At 35.8% G+C, this 21,938-nt stretch overlaps 4 protein-coding genes and 1 non-coding gene across 6 annotated transcripts; all 5 read left to right on the top strand.

The window, feature by feature from the left end:
* The first annotated feature begins 1,374 nt into the window (after window positions 1-1,374).
* LOC145615339 (putative protein S-acyltransferase 14) lies at window positions 1,375-5,062 on the top strand. The gene is made up of 7 exons (XM_081670405.1): window positions 1,375-1,938; window positions 2,343-2,562; window positions 2,655-2,746; window positions 3,250-3,373; window positions 3,488-3,573; window positions 4,125-4,190; window positions 4,550-5,062. The coding sequence occupies exons 1-7, from the start codon at window positions 1,729-1,731 to the stop codon at window positions 4,673-4,675; spliced, it is 924 nt and encodes a 307-aa protein (XP_081526531.1). The 5' UTR covers window positions 1,375-1,728; the 3' UTR covers window positions 4,676-5,062.
* Window positions 5,063-5,968: 906 nt separating this feature from the next.
* On the top strand, window positions 5,969-10,190 carry LOC145615340 (large ribosomal subunit protein bL19c-like). 2 transcript variants are annotated; one of them, XM_081670407.1, is made up of 5 exons: window positions 5,969-6,167; window positions 8,112-8,363; window positions 8,454-8,540; window positions 8,635-8,768; window positions 9,284-10,190. In XM_081670407.1, exons 1-5 carry the CDS (start codon window positions 6,099-6,101, stop codon window positions 9,384-9,386), a joined length of 645 nt encoding a protein of 214 aa, XP_081526533.1. In that variant the 5' UTR covers window positions 5,969-6,098; the 3' UTR covers window positions 9,387-10,190. The 2 variants fall into 2 exon arrangements, with proteins under 2 accessions (XP_081526533.1, XP_081526534.1); XM_081670408.1 differs by having other exon boundaries at window positions 5,970-6,167; window positions 8,226-8,363.
* A 623-nt stretch (window positions 10,191-10,813) lies between these two features.
* LOC145615207 (uncharacterized) lies at window positions 10,814-15,141 on the top strand. Its single transcript, XM_081670276.1, has 7 exons — window positions 10,814-10,941; window positions 12,594-12,913; window positions 13,151-13,308; window positions 13,386-13,466; window positions 13,615-13,690; window positions 13,972-14,037; window positions 14,809-15,141. The coding sequence occupies exons 2-7, from the start codon at window positions 12,601-12,603 to the stop codon at window positions 14,973-14,975; spliced, it is 861 nt and encodes a 286-aa protein (XP_081526402.1). The 5' UTR covers window positions 10,814-10,941; window positions 12,594-12,600; the 3' UTR covers window positions 14,976-15,141.
* Window positions 11,308-11,381, top strand: TRNAN-GUU (transfer RNA asparagine (anticodon GUU)). Its single transcript has one exon. It is a non-coding gene; the product is annotated as a tRNA-Asn (tRNA).
* A 5,603-nt stretch (window positions 15,142-20,744) lies between the features above and the next one.
* LOC145615505 (uncharacterized) lies at window positions 20,745-21,798 on the top strand. The gene is made up of 2 exons (XM_081670580.1): window positions 20,745-20,881; window positions 21,011-21,798. Exons 1-2 carry the CDS (start codon window positions 20,825-20,827, stop codon window positions 21,620-21,622), a joined length of 669 nt encoding a protein of 222 aa, XP_081526706.1. The 5' UTR covers window positions 20,745-20,824; the 3' UTR covers window positions 21,623-21,798.
* The last annotated feature ends 140 nt before the right edge of the window (window positions 21,799-21,938 follow it).

Here is a 21,938-nt window from a genome sequence, read left to right as displayed (position 1 = left end):
TGGGTCTGTTCTCATTGACTGAACTCAGCTGAACTGAACTGAACTCAGCTGAACTGAACTTAATTGAATTGAACTCAGCTGAACTCAACTGAACTCAGCTGAATTGAACTGAACTCAGCTGAACTGAACTGAAGTGAAATGAATATTTTATAAGAGAAGGAAATTAGGAGCTGAACTGAATTGAGCTGAACTGAACTGAATTGAACTCAGCTGAATTGAACTGAACTGAACTGAATTTCAACGTAAGAGAACAGGCCCTAAGTTTGGTCTAGAGGAAAGGGTTGTACCTTCCAACCTCAAGCTTGGGGAATCAATCCCCACTAGAGGCACTTAAGTGGAATCTTCACTCCTAAGTGCAAATTCTTGGAGATGAAGATTCTTAGAGCTTGTTCTAATTTATTGAATACTGATTGGAGCTAAACTGAGCTGAAATGAATTATTTATGAGAGATGGAAATTATGAACTAAGAGCAAGTTTAGCCCCAAGTCTTAAGACTTGGGGTGACATTATCATTTTGAGTCTTAAGATTTATACTTAAGACTTTTTCCATTTTTCTTCAAAAATTTCAAGCAAGTCTCAAGTTGAGTCTTGAAATTTCAAGACTCAACTTAAGACTTGAGATCGAGACTCACTTCACCCACTTCTATTTTATTTTTATTATCATTTTTTTTAACACTTTTCTACGTATAATATGTCAAATATTTAAGTCTTAGGGCTAAAGTGATAAATTTGTGTAAGTCTTAGTGAGACTTAACAAGAATTTGATGACATCATTTTCAATGGGGATCACCAAAAATGATGTCACATCCAAGTCTTAAGACTTAGGGTTAAACTTGCTCTAAATTAAACTGATTGGAGCTGAAATTAAGCTGAAAAGAACAAACCATTAGTTCTTATCCCTTTCCATAAAAGACCCAACCGAAAAAGTTACATCATCTACAAAAAAATTTATCTAGCGTAAAGTATGGTTTTTTTTTTTAACAACAAAATCACTTCATTAATAAAAAGTTACATTTACAAAAAAAAAAAAAATACTAACATCAAATACTACATTTATAATATATTAAATAAAATAAATTAATTATTTCACACGCTATACCCCGTATTTAACATGTAGTATATATGTCACAAATAATCTAAAAAAATAAAATCATATTTTCAATTTTACTACATTTTTATTTTTCTAAATTGACAACCAAATATCTAGTCAATGTGACAATACTTCATCATGGGTCCTAAAGTTGATATTACCTTGAAAAATTCTACATTAAGATCAATTAAAAAATAAAAAATTGAGAATAAAATTTTTCAAAAGACCATACTAAAACCAATCTTCACTTTATTAGTTTATTTGATTTGATTTAATTTTATACTCTTTTGATAAATCACCTTCCCAATAATAATATTGTCGATAACCCATTTATCAAGCTAACCCCCAAAAACACAAATTTCTTCTTCAAACTCCCCACCTTCCCCCAACCCAATATCGGCGCTTTTCTTCCACGCGCCTCCTTCTCTTTTTCTCTCCTCTTGTGTAAAACCCCTGTTAAGATTTATTCCGCCATTAAAATCCAGTTTAAGAAGCTCAAAAAACTGGGGAAAGAAGAAGAAAATTTCAAAGAAATAAAACAAAAAAACCCCAGAAAAAAAGAGGAGAATTTGATTAATTTATCAAAATTCATTGATTATTTTCACCAATTTTCTCTCTCCTATCTCTCTTTGTGAGTGATGTACAGATCTGGAACAGTAATGGCGTGGAATGTATTCAGATTTTGTACTGCTTTAAGGGGTTTAGGTTCGATCATGATCTTGCTCGTTTTAGGGGTTGTGGGTGTAACATATTACGCCGTGGTTTTGACCACTTATGGCCCTGCTTTATTCGATGGTGGTCTTGATACTCTTACTTCGTTCGCAGTTTTGCTACCATTTCATGGTTTGGTGAGTTAATTTTGATTTTTGAAGTTTATCTTTAATATTTTTGGTTTTTTCAGATTTGACCCTTTTAAATTTTCTGAATTTTGCGTAAATTTGATTACTTTGGGTGATATTGATGTTTAATTTTGATGGGTGTGAGTGATTTCTTGCATTAATTGAGAAAAACTAGCTCTCCCTTTTTTGATTGATTTATTAAGGTTGAAATTTGGGGTTTTGACTTTATATCAGCTGATTAGTTCTGTAATTTTGCTGAATTAATTTGTGGGTACCATGAATTGTGTTAGTTATGGTGAATCTCTTTCTATTTTTGTGATTTTGTATAGAAATTTTGAATGCCTTAGCTATAAGAATCTAGTTTTTTTGTCAAACATTGCTAAATAAAGGAGCAATTTGATTTCCACTTGCAGCTAGCCATGTTGTTGTGGAGTTACTTTTCTGTTGTTTTTACTGATCCGGGGTGTGTACCCCCAAATTGGAGGCCTGCCATAGATGAGGAGAGAGGTGAGAATGATCCATTGACTGCATCTGACTTCAGTGGAGTGCAAACTGATCAATCTAATACGAAAGTTCGAGTTTGTCGAAAGTGCAACCAGCTGAAACCTCCTCGTTGCCATCATTGTTCTGTTTGTGAGTGCCGTTGCTTTCGTGTTCATGTTATTTCTTTGATGGACACCTGCCAGTTTGTTATAAACTTGACATGCTGCTAAATTTTATTCCAGGTGGGAGGTGTGTACTAAAAATGGATCATCATTGTGTATGGGTTGTAAATTGTGTTGGAGCACTAAATTATAAATATTTCCTTCTATTCCTGGTATGTTTCCATTTGTGTCTCGTATCTGGTCCACTCTTTTCAGTTAGTATTGCATCATTACGTGCATTAGAACCGTCGTTGAGGTTTTTGCATACTGTTGCTGCTTGGGAGGTTCATTGTTGTTTATTTCTTATTTTCTTTGTAGCATGGGATTTTGTTTTTTTTGTTCTACTGCTATTGAGAAATCATAAGCTTTAATGTTGTATGGTTCTCATTATCTAAGATTGTATAGAGTAATGATATGTTCCTAAAAGGCTAACATTAAGGAATTATCAAAGATTTATTATGTGGAAATTGTGAAGGGGACAAATTTTTTAAAGTGCAAGTTTAGAGGGTTTCTTGACGAATGCATCGAACAAGAGTAAGGATGTCTGAGGGTGTATTTGTTTGGATATCTATTATAAGCTGTTTACATGATACTCTGTGCATCTTTAATTGTGGGAAAGGATCTAAATTTATTTATATATATAATTAATATTTGTTTGTTTGTTGTTGTAATGCAGTTCTACACGTTTTTAGAGACCACTCTGGTAACAATTTCACTGCTGCCACAATTTATTGCATTCTTTAGTGATGGAGAGATACCTGGAACACCAAGCAGTCTTGCGACAACATTCCTTGCATTTGGTAATGGTTGATTAGCTAATAGCTACTTAGTTTTGAACCTTGTTGCTTATTCTTTCTCTGTTAATACTATATCCTCACTGGCATAGAACTTATACTGTTGTGTGGTTGTTGCAGTCTTGAACTTGGCATTCGCATTGAGTGTTATGGGATTTCTCATCATGCATATATCTTTGGTTTCAGCCAATACCACTACTATTGAGGTAAACTACTTTGTAATTATTTTGGTTGTACACCGAGATCTTTACAGTTTTTGCTTCTAGCCCATTCGCACCATGAGGTTGTTCTATGTTGGTTTTGGTGGCCTGGGAAAAGTTTCACCATAAGGCTTTTGCTCACTTTCTTATATGATATAGCTTTCTGGGTCTCTACTTTACCTGGGTTGTCAGTATTGAACTTTCAGGGGATGAACATGCTGTCAACCCATGGTTCCCATTGAAATTGGGTTTTAAAGGGCAGATTCTGACTTTTATTGGCAGTGAACCTTATGTTGTATTGTATCCAAGTGTTCATTGGTGTGATGCATTATTTCTCTACCCCCTCATAAGTAAGGGAAGAAAAATGGAGAAAAATCTACTTAGTAGAAGAAAAGTGTAGTGACGGATACACTACAGCAGGATAGTAAACTTGCTTCTTGTCAAATGTAGAATCCTCCAAAAATTTGGTGTGGTTCACCACTATTTTAGCTTTTACTTCAATGATTATTCTGGAAAGGAATTTTATTTATAAGCTCTTACCTTTGTTATCTGATCAGGCATATGAGAAGAAGACAAGCCCAAAGTGGCGTTATGACCTTGGAAAGAAGAAAAATTTCCAGCAGGTTAGTATGTTCGTGCGTCTGAAATCATTTAGACTGAGTTTTAAATCTGTCAATGAATATGCAAGTATTGCAATGTATTCTAGATCTTCTTTCATTAAATTATGCTCGACAGCTTGAGCATATACAAAATTACCTTGCCAATCTGATCGCCTCTTGGATTGTCGTTGTGCATGTCTTTCGCCTCTTGAAGTAACAGTTTTTTTTTTTTTTTTTGTGTGTGTGTGTGTTGAGGGGGGGGGGGGTCAATGTAGGTTTCATGTCAGTTAATGCTTCATGTTAAACAGAATGATACTTTCTACTACTATATCAGGAATTTTTAGCTTTTGCAGCATTCTGAGTAAATGTCTGATGCTTGCCAGGTGTTTGGAACGGACAAGAAATATTGGTTTATCCCTGCATATGCTGATGAAGATCTACGAAGGATGCCAGAACTTCAGGGTCTAGATTATCCATCAAAGCCTGACCTTGACGCACAAGAGTTTTAAGACGTGTTAATTCTATCTCTGGCATTCAGAAGTGTTCCTCACAACAATAGATTCTGAGCTCTCATATCTCCCCTTCGTCTTTGATCAAGCTAGTGGTGATTAATTGGGCTCTGGTCTTTCTGTCAGTTCGTACATGCTTCTGCAATGCAAAAGCTATCAAGGGAAGACACATTATGAATAGAGAAGGGGGGAGGTTTGATGTTCGGAGGGAGCAGGAAAATGTAGATTATAGAGCTTTGGGGGGCTTCCTCTTACATGTATGTTTTAAGTTCTAACCGTCTGATTTATAATGGGGGTGTAGGGGATTTGTAATACAGGAATTTCTGATGTTTATATTGTGGCAAGCCAAAAATTGAGAAAAAGAAAAAATTGCATTCATTTTTTTAATGCCATGGCTAATATCTCATCCCTTTTTCCCCCCAAATGAAAAAAAAAAAAAAAAAACTAGTAAAATAAATGTGAAATTATTCTTTTACTAGTATAATTTATACGGATGCTTGCCAAGTTGCTAGAATAATGTTTAATTGTTTATACCAGATGTTTCTTCCTATTTTTGTACTACGTATTTTTTAGAGTAATGTACTACTAGTATTTGTTTTGCCCTTTCTATTCTGAACTTATATTTTACTATGCAAAAATCGACTCAAATTGACTACCTCATCTAAACTCGAAATTCCTTCACTTGATTTTGATACAATAGAACCAAGCCAACTGAACCGCCAATGTATTCAAACCTAATAGCCGAATATGGATCGATTGGTGAAATTCAACATAAACCCGAAATAAGTTAAAAAAACGTATACACCGATTTGACATCGGTATTATTTACATACAGATCTTTGTTAGTGCTTCACACATAAGATTGAACATATTAATATTGGTACTTATTATTATTTTTATTTTTTTGGTGCACACGAGGGGCTAGACCCTATAATGGTACTTATTACAGTGTAATTTATATACTTATTGATATTTGACAAATGTGTTAAATATTTTAATGACAATATCCAATAGAACATTTTCTGTTTTTGTCAAAATATATATATTTTCTGTTGATTAATTTACCATTTCACCACTGATTGTCCTATTACGGTGTTTACCAGACCACGCCTCTATAGAATAATTAATTAAGTGGGAGAGCCTCGGCTTGGTGGCCGTGGCGGGCTGGGGTAATTTCCTCTGTCTAGACCTCTCGATAAACCCTGTCAGCTTGTCAAGTTCAAACAAACTAAAATTACTGAACCAAAAGTTAGTAGGTTAGGCAGGCTTTTGTAAGACTTTCACTAAGGTACTAAACTACTAAAGATTAAACACACTAAACCTTAGCTCTTCAGTTTTCGCATTTTCCCCAATCTTTATCAATCAATTGATCTACTTTCTATTAAATAGTCGAAGTGTTCCGTTTTTTTCCAACAAATTTCAGATGCAATCCCTAATTAGGGCAGTTCGATCACAATGCAGAGTAACCTCGGATTCTCTTTCCTCCATTTTGGTAACTGCTTTTCTTCGCTTCATGAATAATAAGATGTTCTAGCAGCATGATTTTATCGATTTAGAGTACTTTTTAAATTTGCTTATAAGCCCTAATTTATGCATTGTAGAGCATGTTGCGTGAATTTAATTTAAATTATCCATTTTAGTAATTTTGAAATGTATTGGTTTTATTTTCTTGATTCAATTGCTCGAGCTTGTATTGCATTGGTTATGTTCAAATTGTGGTTGTTTCGGAGGTAAAATGGTGTCTTGATGATGGTGTGAGTGTTTGCGATCACCTACGAAGATGAACCACAAGCCCTCCAATGCCCAAGTTAGTGCCCAAACAATGAATAATTTGAGAGTATTTAGCCCCCATTTGGTTTGATGTAAAACATCTACAATGAAAATGACTTTTCATGGAAACAATGAATAATATTTATCATGGAAAACCGGAATTACCAATTTGATTTCTTTTGCTTGGTTTCTAACAAAAAAAAAAAAAAAAAATCAGGGAGAAATTGAATTGAAAATAGTAATGGAAAGGTGAGGATGGAAAAGAGGAAAATTAAAAGAAGGTAAGGAGGAGGGAGGAAAATGTGGTTTTCCTTGTTTTGTGAAGGGAAGTGTTTTACACCATTGAGAGTGTAATATTTCATACCTGGGAAATCATTTTCCATCCCTTCACAAACCAAACAAAGGAAAAATGGGAAATCATTTTTCTTGAAACATTTTACATTAAACCAACACACCCTTAAAAGGGGTATCTATAGTTAACTATGTATGTAGGAAACCTTTGGCCCTTGTAGTGTACTTGACATCTTGTGGTCTTATAAGGCCTTTGTTGCTCATTGGCCTTATATGGCCGAAGTACTTTTAGGCTAAAATGGATATGTCCATTTTAGTACCCAAACAATCTTCAAATGCTACATGCTACTATTCTAACTGATCTTCCTAATTATTTGATGGAATGGGAGGGAAGCCTATATAACAGTCATATTTCTCCTTATTGGGGAAAGAAGAGGAAAGTCTGACAACTTAGACTTTGATGGAAGCTTTATATTCTACCTAGTGGAATTTTCTTAGTCAAAGGGGTTGTTAATGGAGTAAAGGCTACTTATTTTCTGGTATTGGAGCTGGGCAGTTACTAAGTTATGAATGAATAGGTGCTGAACCCTTCCTACCAAGAGAATGTTATGCCTGGTGCAGCTGAAGTTGTTGAAAGATTATCTTATTTACAGTTTGACAATTCTTGGGTAGGGGGATTCAAGTAGTCAACTGTTGTGTATATTATTTAGGCAGGGTAATAGGCTCCTCAACCCTCTTGAAGAAAACAAATTACTTACAAATGAGGGTAGTAGGTGACTACCGCCTAGGTTCCACGCTTCCACCACTTAGTATTAACAATCATCATGATCACTTCTATGTCTTTTTTTAGTGCCCAAATTCATTCATATGCCCTATAATTTATATCTTCCAAGCATGGCCTTGATCTATCTCTCTCTCTCTCTCTTTTTTCCCCCCCTGTGAAACTTCATTTTCCTAATAATAACTCTGTTACTTTCAATGGATGCTGGGTGGAAGAAATTGGCATTGTAGGTCACTGCTATGTGATATTGTTGCTCCGATAGTCTAAGGTTAATTACTTTCTTCTCTCTAAGACTTCCATTTTGAACAGTCTGAACACTCTATGGTGCTTAACTACTCCACTTCTCCTTTTTTATGTCCAATTTTAACACATGTCAGTTTCTCATTTCTTAATTTTGCTTAATATAACGATACACTTTAAGGTTGAATATTCTGACCATAATATATGTAGCTAACTGTAGCACTAAATCACTAATTCTTTACTTAGCTTCTCAATAAGCAAAAGAGAAGGGTAATAAAAAAATTACACTGTGTCCTTTTCTATTTTGGATTTGCATGAAGTTTTAATGGGTTGGTTATATTTGAATTGTCACAGGGAGGGAAACTTGGTCATGAATGTGCTTCAAGACATGGATACACTGTACCTTCATTAGTTTGTTTCAGTGGAAGTGCAAAGTTTGGTGCTTTTCATGAGGCTGTTTTTTCTCAGGGTTTTCTTCACCGGAGCTTTTCTACTGCTAGCACTTCTGCAGCATCAATTACACAGGATACTGCACCTGCTGAAACTGATGTGCCTACTCGCATAAAATTCAAGAGGCTTGACAAAACAGCTAGGCACATTATGCAGGTATGTGTGCTTTCACTGCATATGTCCTTTATGAGGAAGTTGTATTTACTTTCATCATCTCTTATGTTCCTTTTAATATTCTGTCAACAGATTCTGGATAAAGAAGCAGTTGAAGAGGTAAGGGGACAGAGAGAAATTCCTGATATCAAGCCAGGGTATATTATTCAGCTCAAATTGGTATGTAAAATATGCTGGAGGCAACTATTGATCTTGCTTACATGTTGGGATGGGAACCCTCAATAACATGTTTTACTTTTATGTGTGGAAATAGGAAGTTCCTGAGAACAAACGGCGTATAACTACAATAAAAGGCATTGTTATAGCAAGACGGAATGCAGGATTAAACTCAACCTTTAGAATACGAAGATTAGTTGCTGGAGTTGGGGTCGAGAGTCTTCTTCCAATGTATGTGAACTTGGAATACTTCCTTAAAAAATGAAATATCTGTTTCATCTCACAAACTTTATGTTAATTTTACTTCATAAAGCAGACTATTACACTAGCTCAGCAATACCAAAAAAAAAAGTCTTTCCATTCATTAGCCTGAGACATCAGGCTGGGTCCTATTATGAGCTGAGAAAAGTCCATCCAAGGCCAGTAAGATTTAGGCTGAACAAGCCAATGGACAAAATGGGTTAGAAAAATCTACATGGGATGGGACAAAATGGGTTAGAAAAATCTACATGGGATGGATTACATCCACAATGAATAGTCCAACCACCACTTTTCTAGTGTGCTTTCCCCTCCCCCTCCCTTCCTTTTTCTGGCTCTCCCAAAAACCACATTTTCTCCATTGCATTTTCCTTTCATACATACATTGTTCCTCTCTAGTAAATGAGATAAGAGTATAAGTATTATAGTGACTTATAGATGTGAGATTATTTTTCATCTATTAATGACCTGTGATTTGATGGCAACAGGTACTCACCTAACATAAAGGAGATTAAAGTGCTGGATAAGAAGAAAGTGAGGAGAGCCAAGTTATACTACCTTAGGGAAAAGATGAACCCTCTAAAGAAATAGGGCCGGACTTTGTTGGGCTGACTTTGTTTCAATTATAGTGAGATCATATGATTTGCCACCTTGGAAGTACCAGGGTTCTTCACAAAGATCTGCAAACTTTTTGTATGTGAAATCAATGGTAACTGTGCTGTGGCATCTTTAAAATGGCAGTATCAGATCATTTTTATGAACATATCCCAAAACCACTTTATATATGTCAGTTTGTTTTGCGTAATTTCTGATGTGTAAAGAGTGCAATGTCTTATTGAGGTTTATCAACGTGGTTAGTGAATCTGATCGTCGGATGTTGACAATGTTTTGCTGTATGGCGTTTATTAAGCTGCCGGAGTGATAAAACCTTTTGCTGCCTCTTGATTTCATACTGAGTTAATTTGCTTGGAAGTTAAATCATTGCATTACATTACATTACGTGTAGCTCGGCTAATGACCACAGCTGTCATATTGGTACTCTGGCACAGCCAACTCAACTTGAGGAAATGAATCAAGATTCAAAGCCGCTTTACTAAAGCTGAAGTAAAAGGTTCTAGTGCAGATGATGAAGTGTTGGTTCTAGTGCAGATGATGAGGTCTTCAGGTGCAGATTTGATTCCTAAAACATGAATCTTTTCTCAGCAAGGGGGAGCCAATGAAGAACTGAACTTTTTTCGGTTATTTACTTCATGACTGTTCTTTTGTGTAATACTTTATGGCATTTTAGTTGCTGGCCTAGTGGCCTTGCTCTTGTCATTTTTGGGCCATAGTTCGATCTTTCATCCTCTAGATATACTTACCTGTAACCTAAATTTAATATATAGCTACTTATTACAGGCATTATTATTCTTATATTTAACTGCACATTTTAACATATGTTTTTAAAAGCTAACTTAGCATTGAACCACCCTTATATATGAGATTACTATGATGCATTGATGCAACAGTGCAACATATAACACATTACATAGTTGCTCATTGGATCACTGTGTTGTACTAACAGTTTTCTCAATGCTTCAGCACATCAAGTGTTCCTTATGGGACAACTCCTTATGCCTAAAAAAAAAAAAAAGAAAAAAAAAAATTGTGCATGTGCCTTAGGTGTAGGTTAGTATTATTGTGTGTTATTTTTTTTGTTACATATGAGTAGGTCAAGCAACCGCTACATTTCTTGAACGGCCATAGCCTACATAGCCAGGCTCTTGGATAGTTGGATCAAGCCTTGAGGTATCAGACGCCTTACAAACAATCTATGCTCGTCCCATGACTGGCTAGTCCGGGATTCCGGGTCCTGTTGAATGTAGCAATATAGTCCGACCCTTGGAGTCCGATATTACATGGTAGCCCTCAGTGCAATTGTACAAGATTATTATACGAAATATTAGCAAATTCAAAAAGGGTGACACGCGTAACGTTGAAGTCTAATATTTTCCCGTTCTCTCTAGTTATTTCTGGTTTTTTCTTTTTCCCGTTTACTTATTAAACACACGAACATTTTCGAACAACAAATTTTCAGGAGCTTGTTCCTCTCTCCAGAAATTTCCCATCCTCCAGAATATCCAGATTTCTATCTTCAACTTTCAAGGTATTTTCTCTCTCTTAAATTTAGGGTTCTAAATCCTGTAATTTCAATGATTTTACATGCTTCTTCGTGAACAAGAACATCAAATTGAAGTTAATTTTTGTTTACTTTTTAGTTCATAGAATTTTTTGTTGCAATTTGTGTGAGGTTGTTGATTATAAGCTTGCATTTTTAATCATCGTTTTTTGTAATATTTTGTATGTTTTTTCGTGAAGTTCATTGAATTGAAGTAGTCTTGCAGAAAATTGAAGTAGTACTAGAATTTTGTGTTGCAATTTGTCTGAATTGGTTGATTGTATGCTTGTAATTTGTATGTTTTTTCATGGTTTTAGCAAGTTTGAAGTTATAATTAGGTAATGATACCAACAAGCTGGAATAGCTCAGTTGGTTAGAGCGTGTGGCTGTTAACCACAAGGTCGGAGGTTCGACCCCTCCTTCTAGCGTTTACTTTTTCACATTAATTTTTAAACTTTTTTTTAAAAAAAAAAAAAAAAAATTAGCTAATTGAAGTTGTGTTGTTAGAGACATTTATTTAATTGGCATGTGGTGTTGACAATGTGAAATGATCAAAAGACACTAGATAGATTGACTTATGAACTAGACCAGAGGGACTATTACTAAGAACTGGGATTCTGACTTGCTGAGTAAGGTTCAATAAACAAATTCCTAATTATTACAGTTAAGAATGTATGTGAATCACCTTATGCGGTTGACGGTGTTATTTGAGTGGAGGTACAGAGTACACCCTGAAAGAAATAGAAAGATGTACAATGATCAGAGAAAGTGTTTGTGTTTAGTTTGGTGGAAATCAAAAGATTTACAGTTTGTTTGGATAAAAAGGGAAGGAAAAGAAGGGGAGGGAGGGGAAGAGGAGGGAAGGGAGGGGAGGGATAAAAAGAAAAAAAAAAAAGAGTTTTTCTTCCAAATCTCTCTAATGTTGGAGAGATTACAAATTAATTCCTTCATTTCTCCCCCTTTCAATTCTCTTCATTTCTCAATTGTTACCCAAATAAAAGATACTCCATCTATCCATCTCCCATGCCTTCCCTTCTCTTTATTTCCTTCAATCCAAACGCACTCTTAGAGTAAAATTACATATCTAGGCTGTTCATCTTGAGGTGGAGGTATAGAATCAACAAGGGTTTCACAGCACTTGCTAATAGTTTGATACAAGTTGGGCGGGTTGATAAATTTATGTTGTGTCAAACTTTGAGTAGAAGCAGCCATAGTGTGAAGAGTGAAAGATATTCTTTTGCATTTGAGTTTTGAGTGTGAAGTCCATGATGACCATGTATTAGCAATTTGAACCTTGGATGTGTTGCTGAAAGTAAACTGGTTTTGTCAAGTAACTGTTGATGTCTTTTACATATTATCAGTCTAAGAATTGTCAGCTAATTTTACTTGCTGCTGATGTCTCCTTAAGTGTCACAGCATTTTATCTTTATTTTCATTTTCTTGGGCAATTTTCTGATCTAACATTCTAAGCCCAGCCTTGTCGTTAGATATGAAGTTCTTAAGTTGAGGATACTGCTGTAAAAAGCAAGCCTTCCGTCAGTTTTCTACTTTATGATCTTTCTTTCTGAGACTTATATGTTGATTTTTACTTATATCATTATTTGCTTTCTTAATCTTAAGATCTACTTGTATTTTTGAAGGGTAAAGATGCCGAACGAGAGGCAGCAGAGTGATTTATTTGACATGTTTGGTGGTTTTGGAAACTTTGGAGATTTTGGTGGTTCCAGATTTGGGAAGAATCCTTTCGATGATCCCTTTTTCACCCGCCCATTTGGCAGTATGTTTCATTCAAATAATTCTTTGCGTGAGTCACCCCTAGTGGTTCCACCAAGTGGACCTACCATCAAGGAACTTTGCTCTGATGATGAAGTAGAAATGGAGGATAATGATGAAGAAAGTCAGAATGCCTCTAGACCTGCCAATGAGCCTTTTGTTGATCATCCAGATGATGAAGCTGATGGTAAGTACTTCAAGTCTATCTCTGTTTGAGCTTCTGTTACTTGTGTTCTCGAGTCTTTTGAAAGAACACACTTGTCATTTTAAGCTGCTCGAATGAGTAGAATAGTCATACTCACATTTTAAATGAATCCAGCAAAGTTTTTCTTACTATTGGAATATCTGTAAAGGTTTCTTGTAGCAATAGCAGTTTTCTTTTCTGTATATCATCCGTTCACTTATAATGTTTGGCACTTGGCAGATAATAAGAAACAAGTAAGCTATAGGACAGACAACAACCGGAATGGAGGAGGCTCACAGGCACAGTCATTTAAAGTCCATAGTTGCAAAGTCACATATGGTGGTGTAGATGGAGTGTATTACACTAGTTCAGCTTCCAGAAGAATGGGAAGCGATGGAGTAAGTGTTTTCAATTTTTTGCACGTGACATATATTTAATGTCTTTGATACCAAGAAAACGATTTTCTTTTGTCCAGATGATCATGGAAGACTGCAAAGAGGCTGATAAGAGAACAGGTGAAGCAACACACAGGATTTCGAGGGGACTTCATGACAAGGTATGTGTTTGACCTTCAATCACCTTCATATACGGATGTTTATGAGATTTTGGTTTCTAGTGTTGTTCGATTCATTACTCTCTGTGGTTCATTATTTATTAAAAAAATTCTGGTAACAGAAGCATTTATTCTGAACATGTTTTTATAGGGCCATACAGTTACTAGGAAGCTAAATTCAGATGGCAAAGTGGACATGCGGCAAACACTGCATAATCTGAATGAAGGTAAATTAATCAATCAATCAAAGCCTTAATCCCATAAGTGGGGTCAGCTACATGAACCAAATTTGATTATTCCGTGTGGTCATCCACAAAAATCTTCCTCCTCCAACCCTTATGATCCAATACCTCATCCTCATGCAAGTCCATATACTTCATATCCTTCCTAACTCCTTCCAACCAAGTCATTTTTGGTCTCCCTCTCCCTCGGTTAACCCCTCAATGGTCCCTTTAGCTGGTAGTTGGTCGTGAGTTGTAACTCTGTTTTTTTCAACAAATTTTTCCAGATGAACTTGGAAGCTTTGAAGATGCTTGGAAAGGCAATGGTGGCAAGCGTCTACCACCAGGTACAGGTATGTTCAGCATCCAATTATCCACTGTTTTAGTATATGGATTTGTGTCTGAATAATAGCATGTTGAACTTGGAGGAAGAGGGGAAGGGGGTTGCGATATTACTGGATATTATGCTTTTGTCACTTGCAAAAGCATAAAACTGGAATGCCAAAGTTCATTCTGTGACTGTCGTGTGCCTTGCGTAGTTAGGACTGGGAAACTTTCATGCTCTGTATATCAGTCAAAAACCTCACAGGATTCTGTATATTCTTGTGATCAAAAGGTCTGTAACGTTCAACCTCCTGTAATTTTGTCTTCATAAACTGCTATTACCATATGGAGATACTGTGGGTGAGATTGGTGAATCAAATCTTTGGGCAGAAGATGATCATAAATACGATTCTGTCTTCATAACTCGAGATTCAATTATCACTTCTGCAAAATTGTGAAGAGTAGATTAAAATTTCTAGAAGTCAGTTATTCTCTTAAGAATATCAAGCACATTCTATAATTTCACAAGTTCTTAAAATCTCATCCATGTTGTTTCTAGTTAGTTTTGGTAGTACGCCATGTTGCAGGACTTGTAGCTTAAGTTGACTGAACCTGAAGTAGATTAAAATTTCTAGAAGTCGGCTATTCTCTTGAGAATATCAAGCACATTCTATAATATCAGAAGTTCTTAAAATCTCTTCCATGATGTTTCTAGTTTGTTTTGGTAGCATGCCATGTTGCAGGACTTGTAAAGTTGATTAAACCTGTGATGTGATGTATTCTCTTCTATAATGATGCAGGATCTAGTGGCAGTGGAGCGAATCGAATGTCTGACTGGGGAGTGTTTCACCTTCCATCTACCAGGCATAGGGTGGGAGATGCATGGGGGAGCAGGGCCAACAATGAAAAAGCGGCTGATACTTCCAAAGGCCAAACCAAGAAGATGATCAGGATCCCCATAGACTAGCTCTAGATCTCTATATCTCAATGTAGAACTTGGATTTATCCAGAGCTGTCAATGTAGAACTGTCACTCTAAGGCATATTCATGTATAGTACCATGGTGTATTTTATCTTTTTTTGTTTTTTTTTGTTTTTTTGTTTTTGTTTTTTTTTTTTTTTTTTTTTTTTTTTTTGACGTGAGCTTAAAACTGTATTATTTATGGACGGATGGAACATTATACAAAGATTACGAACTTTGAACACACTAAGGAAGGCCCTGTTCTTTTGAGCTTCCCGACATAGCAAGGGTTAGCAGAGTAGAGCACCGCAAATTTCAGCAAGGCATGACAAAACATAAGAACAGGGCCTAACACATGATTGTTACTATCAAAATTCTTTCCTGGCATGTGATGAAAAACTAGAATTAAAGTTGACTTGAAAAAGAGTAGCATGGTGAAATCTATTTTGTCAGTTGGAAAGATTTCAATCTCTGAATATGGAAAAGAAAACAATTCCCAATTCTTCGAATTGGACATTTATCCTTTTAAAGAAAGATAGAATTAAACAAGGGTTGGCTCACAATATCAAGATGCATTAACCTATTGATTCCCTCTTGGATTTCTGTGTTCATTGTCGGGCTCCAGCCTTTACTTAAGCTGTGTGAAGTTTATTACTTGTATTGAATATCTAGGAAATTTCTTCATCATTTTCAAAAAAATAAAATAAAAATAAAGCACATAAAGTAAAAGCTAAGAAACGGACGTCAACTTCCATTTTTTTAATTTTAGATTTTTATTTTTTTTTATTTTTTTTTTTACAAGAGATCAAATTCCATTTAGGGTGTATCACTATCTTTTATGTATTTATTACTGTATATTACTAATTATGATAAAATTTACAATCGTTTTATTGAACATGAATTAAACTATGTACTAATTATTATATCCTTCAATTTTGTAAATTTTTGACCTTATTTCGCCCGGAAATGAAATTAGTCGAGACTTTTACCATGGTCCCTTATACCCTCTGGGAGTCCAATTGGGTTGGTGGAACCATCTAATATGCCCTTAAACGGTCATTTTACCCGTTTACAACTTGTAGTGATTTCGTAAACTCACGCCTACCACAGACGTTTATGACAACATATAATGAACATATATGGTTTCAAACGACATTATATGGCCCCGTGATGTATCCGTTAGGGTCTCAAGACTTTTCATCACCGGGCCCGGAAACCTCTAAATTTCCTCAAAAAGCGTGGATTATAGCCTTCAATTTTGTAATTTTTTTGACCTTTTTTCGCCAGAAAATAAAAATTGCCGAGATTTTTACCATGGTCCCTAATATCCTCCGGGAGTCCAATTGAGTCGTTGGAACCATCCAATATGCCCTTAAACGGTCATTTTACCCGTTCACTACTTGTAGTGATTTCGTAAACTCAAGCCTACCAGAGACGTTAATGACAACATATAATGATCATATATGATTTCAAACGGCATTATATGACCCCGAGATGTATCCCTTAGGGTCTCAAGGCTTTTCGTCACCAGGACCCGAAACCTCAAAATTTCCTTAAAAACGTGGATTATAGCTTTCATTTTTGTAATTATTTGACCTTTTTTCGTCCGGAAATAAACATCGCCGAGATTTTTACCATGGTCCCTAATATCCTCCGGGAGTCCAATTGAGTCGGTGGAACCATCCAATATGCCCTTAAACGGTCATTTTACCCGTTCACTACTTGTAGTGATTTCGTAAACTCAAGCCTACCAAGGACGTTAATGACAACATATAATGATCATATATGGTTTCAAACGGCATAATATGACCCCGAGATGTATCCCTTAGGGTCTCAAGGCTTTTCGTCACCAGGACCCGAAACCTCAAAATTTCCTCAAAAACGTGGATTATAGCTTTCATTTTTGTAATTATTTGACCTTTTTCGCCCGGAAATAAAAATTGCCGAGATTTTTACCATGGTCCCTAATATCCTCCGGGAGTCCAATTGAGTCGGTGGAACCATCCAATATGCCCTTAAACGATCATTTTACCCGTTCACTACTAGTAGTGATTTTGTAAACTCAAGCCTACCACAGACGTTTATGACAATATATAATGATCAAATATGGTTTCAAACGGCATTTATGACCCCGAGATGTATCCGTTAGGGTCTCAAGGCTTTTCGTCACCGGAGCCTGAAACCTCAAAATTTCCTTAAAAACATGGATTATAGCCTTCAATTTTGTAATTTTTTTGACCTTTTTTCGCCCGAAAATAAAACTTGCCGACATTTTTACCATGGTCCCTAATACCCTCCGGGAGTCCAGTTGGGTCGGTGGAACCGCCCAATATGCCCTTAAACGGTCATTTTACCCAATCACAACTTGATGTGATTTCGTAAACTCAAGCCTAGCACGGATGTTTATGACAATATATAATGATCAAATATGCTTTTAAAAGCATTATATGACCCCGAGATGTATCCGCTAGGGTCTCAAGGCTTTTTGCCACCGGGCCCTGAAACCTCAAAATTTCCTCAAAACGTGGATTATAGCCTTTAATTTTGTAAATTTTTTACCTTATTTCAACTGGTAATAAAAATTGCCGAGACTTTTACCATGGTCCCTTATACCCTTTGGGAGTCCAATTGGGTTGGTGAAACCATCTAATATGCCCTTAAACGATCATTTTACCCGTTCACAACTTGTAGTGATTTCGTAAACTCAAGCCTACCACGGACTTTTATGACAACATATAATGATCATATATGGTTTCAAACGACATTATATGACCTCGAGATGTTTCCGTTAGGGTTTCAAGACTTTTCGTCATCGGGCCCCGAAACCTCTAAATTTCCTCAAAAGCGTGCATTATAGCCTTCAATTTTGTAATTTTTTGACCTTTTTCCGCCAGGAAATAAAAATTGCCGAGATTTTTACCATGGTCCCTAATTTTCTCCGGGAGTCCAATTGAGTCGGTGGAACCATCCAATATGCCCTTAAACGGTCATTTTACCCGTTCACAACTTGTAGTGATTTCGTAAACTCAAGCCTATCACGGATGTTTATGACAACATATAATGATCATATATGGTTTCAAACAGAATTATATGACCCCGTGATGTATCCGTTTGGGTCTCAAGACTTTTCATCACCGGGCCCGGAAACCTCTAAATTTCCTCAAAAAGCGTGGATTATAGCCTTCAATTTTGTAATTTTTTTGACCTTTTTCGCCAGAAAATAAAAATTGCCGAGATTTTTACCATGGTCCCTAATACTCTCCGGGAGTCCAATTGAGTCGGTGGAACCATCCAATATGCCCTTAAACGATCATTTTACCCAATCACTACTTGTAGTGATTTCGTAAACTCAAGCCTACCACAGACGTTTATGACAACATATATAATGATCATATATGGTTTCAAACGGCATTGTATGACCCCGAGATGTATCCCTTAGAGTCTCAAGGCTTTTCGTCACCGATCCCCGAAACCTTTAAATTTCCTCAAAAAGCGTGGATTATAGCTTTCAATTTTGTAATTTTTTTGACCTTTTTCGCCTGGAAATATAAGCCGAGAATTTCACCATGGTCCCTAATATCCTCCGGGAGTCCAATTGAGTCGGTGGAACCATCCAATATGCCCTTAAACGGTCATTTTACCCGTTCACTAATTTTATTGATTTCGTAAACTCAAGCCCACCACGGACGATTATGACAACATACAATGATCCTATATGGTTTCAAACGGCACTATATGACCCCGAGATATATCTCTTAGGGTCTCAAGGCTTTTCGTCACCGGGCCCGAAACCTTAAAATTTCCTCAAAAACGTGGATTATAGCTTTCATTTTAGTAATTATTTGACCTTTTTTCGCCCGGAAATAAAAATTGCCGAGATTTTTAACATGGTCCCTAATACTTTTCAAGAGTCCAATTGCGTCGGTGGAACCATCCAATATGCCCTTAAGCGGTCATTTTACCCGTTTACACTTTTAATGATTTCGTAAACTCAAGTCTACCACGTAAGTTTATGACACATTTAATGATCATATATGATTTCAGACGACATTATATGACCCCGAGATATATACCCTAGGGTATCAACACTTTTTTCCACCGGACCATGAAACCTCAAAATTTCTTCAAAAAGTGTGGATTATAGGACTAATTATATATAGTACTCCGTAATAAATAATTTCTTTATGTTTTAAATTGATAAATGTTTGTTCATGAGCAAAATTTATAATCTGCATGATGGTCCAAAATAATCCATTCGACCATTCTCAACATCCTTATAAATCCGGATAGAGAACTTGTTCATTCAATTTATTCGCTTTCCTTTCTATTTAATTTTAGTATAAACAAAACTTGCACCTACATTGGATCTTTATGTAGATATTGTGAACTTTTATAAACATGAAATCTATGAACTTGGGGCTAATGGTATTGACTAACACAAATTTTATTCTTTTGTTGCAAACTATTGACTATTATTAATTTCATCGTGTGACTTAATTGTAAACATCAAACATGGACCTATAATACGTACAAGCCAAACCGGCTACTTTTGGTCGGTTATTGTATTTAAATTTTCACAGGAGAATATGTTAGCATTCAACTGAAAAAAAATACTAGTTTATAGTTATAATGCTGATGCAATTTTATGTGTAGTTTAACAAATTAATATTAATATTATAGAATTTGGTAGGTCTAATATTGGACATAACAACGAATCCTTATGAATATGAATATATTTGGTAGCCAATAGATCAACTTGTTTCATATACTGCCAAAAACTAATTATGTGTAGTTTTGATTTTCATAATTGACCACTTAATTAATTAGATATTCTAACATCTATGAAGGTCACAAAATACTAATTAATGTGGTCTTAATTAATGAAAGGATTAGATTGACAAGATTTGCAGCATCATTTTAGTGTGGTTTAGTTGGCGACATGTTCTACCTGAGCTTCATGGAGTTGTTCTTCATGTTTTCTTGCATTAATAATGCATCTTTGAGTTTTACAAATTAATCTTAGAATGTTTTCTTCATTACTTGTAATACCTATATTACTAGAGTAAAATTTTCTTCGTTACTAGTAATACCTATATGCTATTAATTCATAAAATAATTCAATAGTGTAAAATTATATTGCACTTGATCAAACTTAAAAATGACTTTGTCCTCGAATGAAATAAAACACTAAGGGCCTGTTCACTTCAGCTTCATTTACAGTTCAGTTCAACTCCAATCAATTCAGTTCAGTTCAGCTCCTAATTTCTTTCTCATAAAATATTCATTTCAGCTCTATTCAGTTCAGTTCAGCTCCAATCAGTTCAGAAAACATGAACATGCCTTAAATCGGATTGCGAATTTGCGAGCACCCCTGGGCCAGTGATATTGTTAGTTTGTAAAGAGTTGCAAATACAGTGACGTAATGACATATGATTTCAACACACTCTAAGCTTTTAAACGTCAAATCCACGTACATTGATAGTGGTCGCAAGCTTTAATGGTTACATTTCCTTAGGTGCAAGTCATTATAAAAAAGATTATCAATTCATCATTCTCAGATATTTCCAAACTCATCTCAATCAATAATTCAGGTTGCAGTATGGAGTAGTACTAAACATTTAGTAAACAAATAACTGTTGGTCAGCACGTTAGATGGTAATGGCAAAGGTCCTTTTTAATAATATGGAAAGAACCTGCCTTAGTTGCTTCCCAAATCTAGGCCTCTTTTTCTAGGTATATATACCCTTCTTATCTAGCCTTCATAACTTCACTTCAACCTTAAACTTCTTAAAAATAATTTTCAAAACATATTAATTAGTTGCATAAACACATTTTATTACGAAATTTTACACCAAAATGTCTCATTGGTCTGCTGAAAATGCTACTAGAGCTTACCTCAGAACCATCAAAATGGTGAGTTTAGTATATATGAAACCTTTTTCAAATTATCAATTTTTTAAAGTTCTTTGTATTTTTTTGGAGTTTAATTTGAATAAAGTTTGAGTCTTTGTGATTAATCTTTATTATGGGTCAATTTTGCAGGGCAAAAGAGGCAAAGAGCCTGATGTAGCAGAGTTCATATCAGCCCTAGCAGGGGGAAACAATGCTCAACTTATGGTGGAGGTATGTGGGTCCATTGCAGGCCCAACCACCTTGGGCCTTGTGGCTGCAGCCCAACAGACTGGCGGGCGGGTGGTTAGTATCTTGCCCGGGTCAACGGAGCTCCAGGCATCAAAATCTCAGCTGTCACGATACTTGGACCACGTCGAGTTTGTGATAGGGGATCCCCTCGACTTGTTGACTAATCGGTTTAAGAGTGCGGATTTTGTGACCGTCGATTGTAATATCGACGGTCACGAAGGAATTTTCAAAGCTGCTCAAAAAGGAAGGGTTCAAGGTAAAGACGGGGCATTAGTTGTAGGGTACAACGCCCAACATCTAGTGCCCTCGTGCAACGAGTTAGGGGGTCATTTCTTACCTATTGGAGAAGGATTGTTGGTTAGCAAAGTGCCTAAAAATCATGGTGTTCGGGATTATAATGGTAATGGACTCAACACGAAGAGGAGTAAATGGATAGTAAAAGTGGACAAATGCACGGGTGAAGAGCATGTGTTTAGGGTAACTTCCCCTCAACAAAAAGTAATTCAAGCTTAGATTGTTTAAGATGTAAATATTTAGGATTACGTTATGAATCGTGATGCAAATCTAGCTTTGTTGTTTTTGGAAAAGCTTAGATGTTTGCTTCGATCTTTCGTTGTTAATTCAATCAATTAGGGTCTATGGGTAAGGAGCTATTCTATCCATAAATGTAGCATTTCTATTTATGTCCTCTTTTGCTTATTTGTATTAGTTTCAATGAATCATGAACACCTTATATCTGAAATTGTTAGAGATTATTTACTAATAAGATTAGCAGCAATGGCACAAATCTATGTTGTACTCATATTTACTTGTAAGCATTTTCAATATG

The sequence above is a fragment of the Chenopodium album genome, chromosome 25 (assembly GCF_948465745.1).
Source record: "Chenopodium album chromosome 25, dcCheAlbu1.1, whole genome shotgun sequence".
NCBI classification, from domain to species: Eukaryota; Viridiplantae; Streptophyta; class Magnoliopsida; order Caryophyllales; family Amaranthaceae; genus Chenopodium; species Chenopodium album.
Note: the sequence above shows the minus strand (reverse complement) of the source record. Positions and strands in the feature narration are given on the sequence as shown.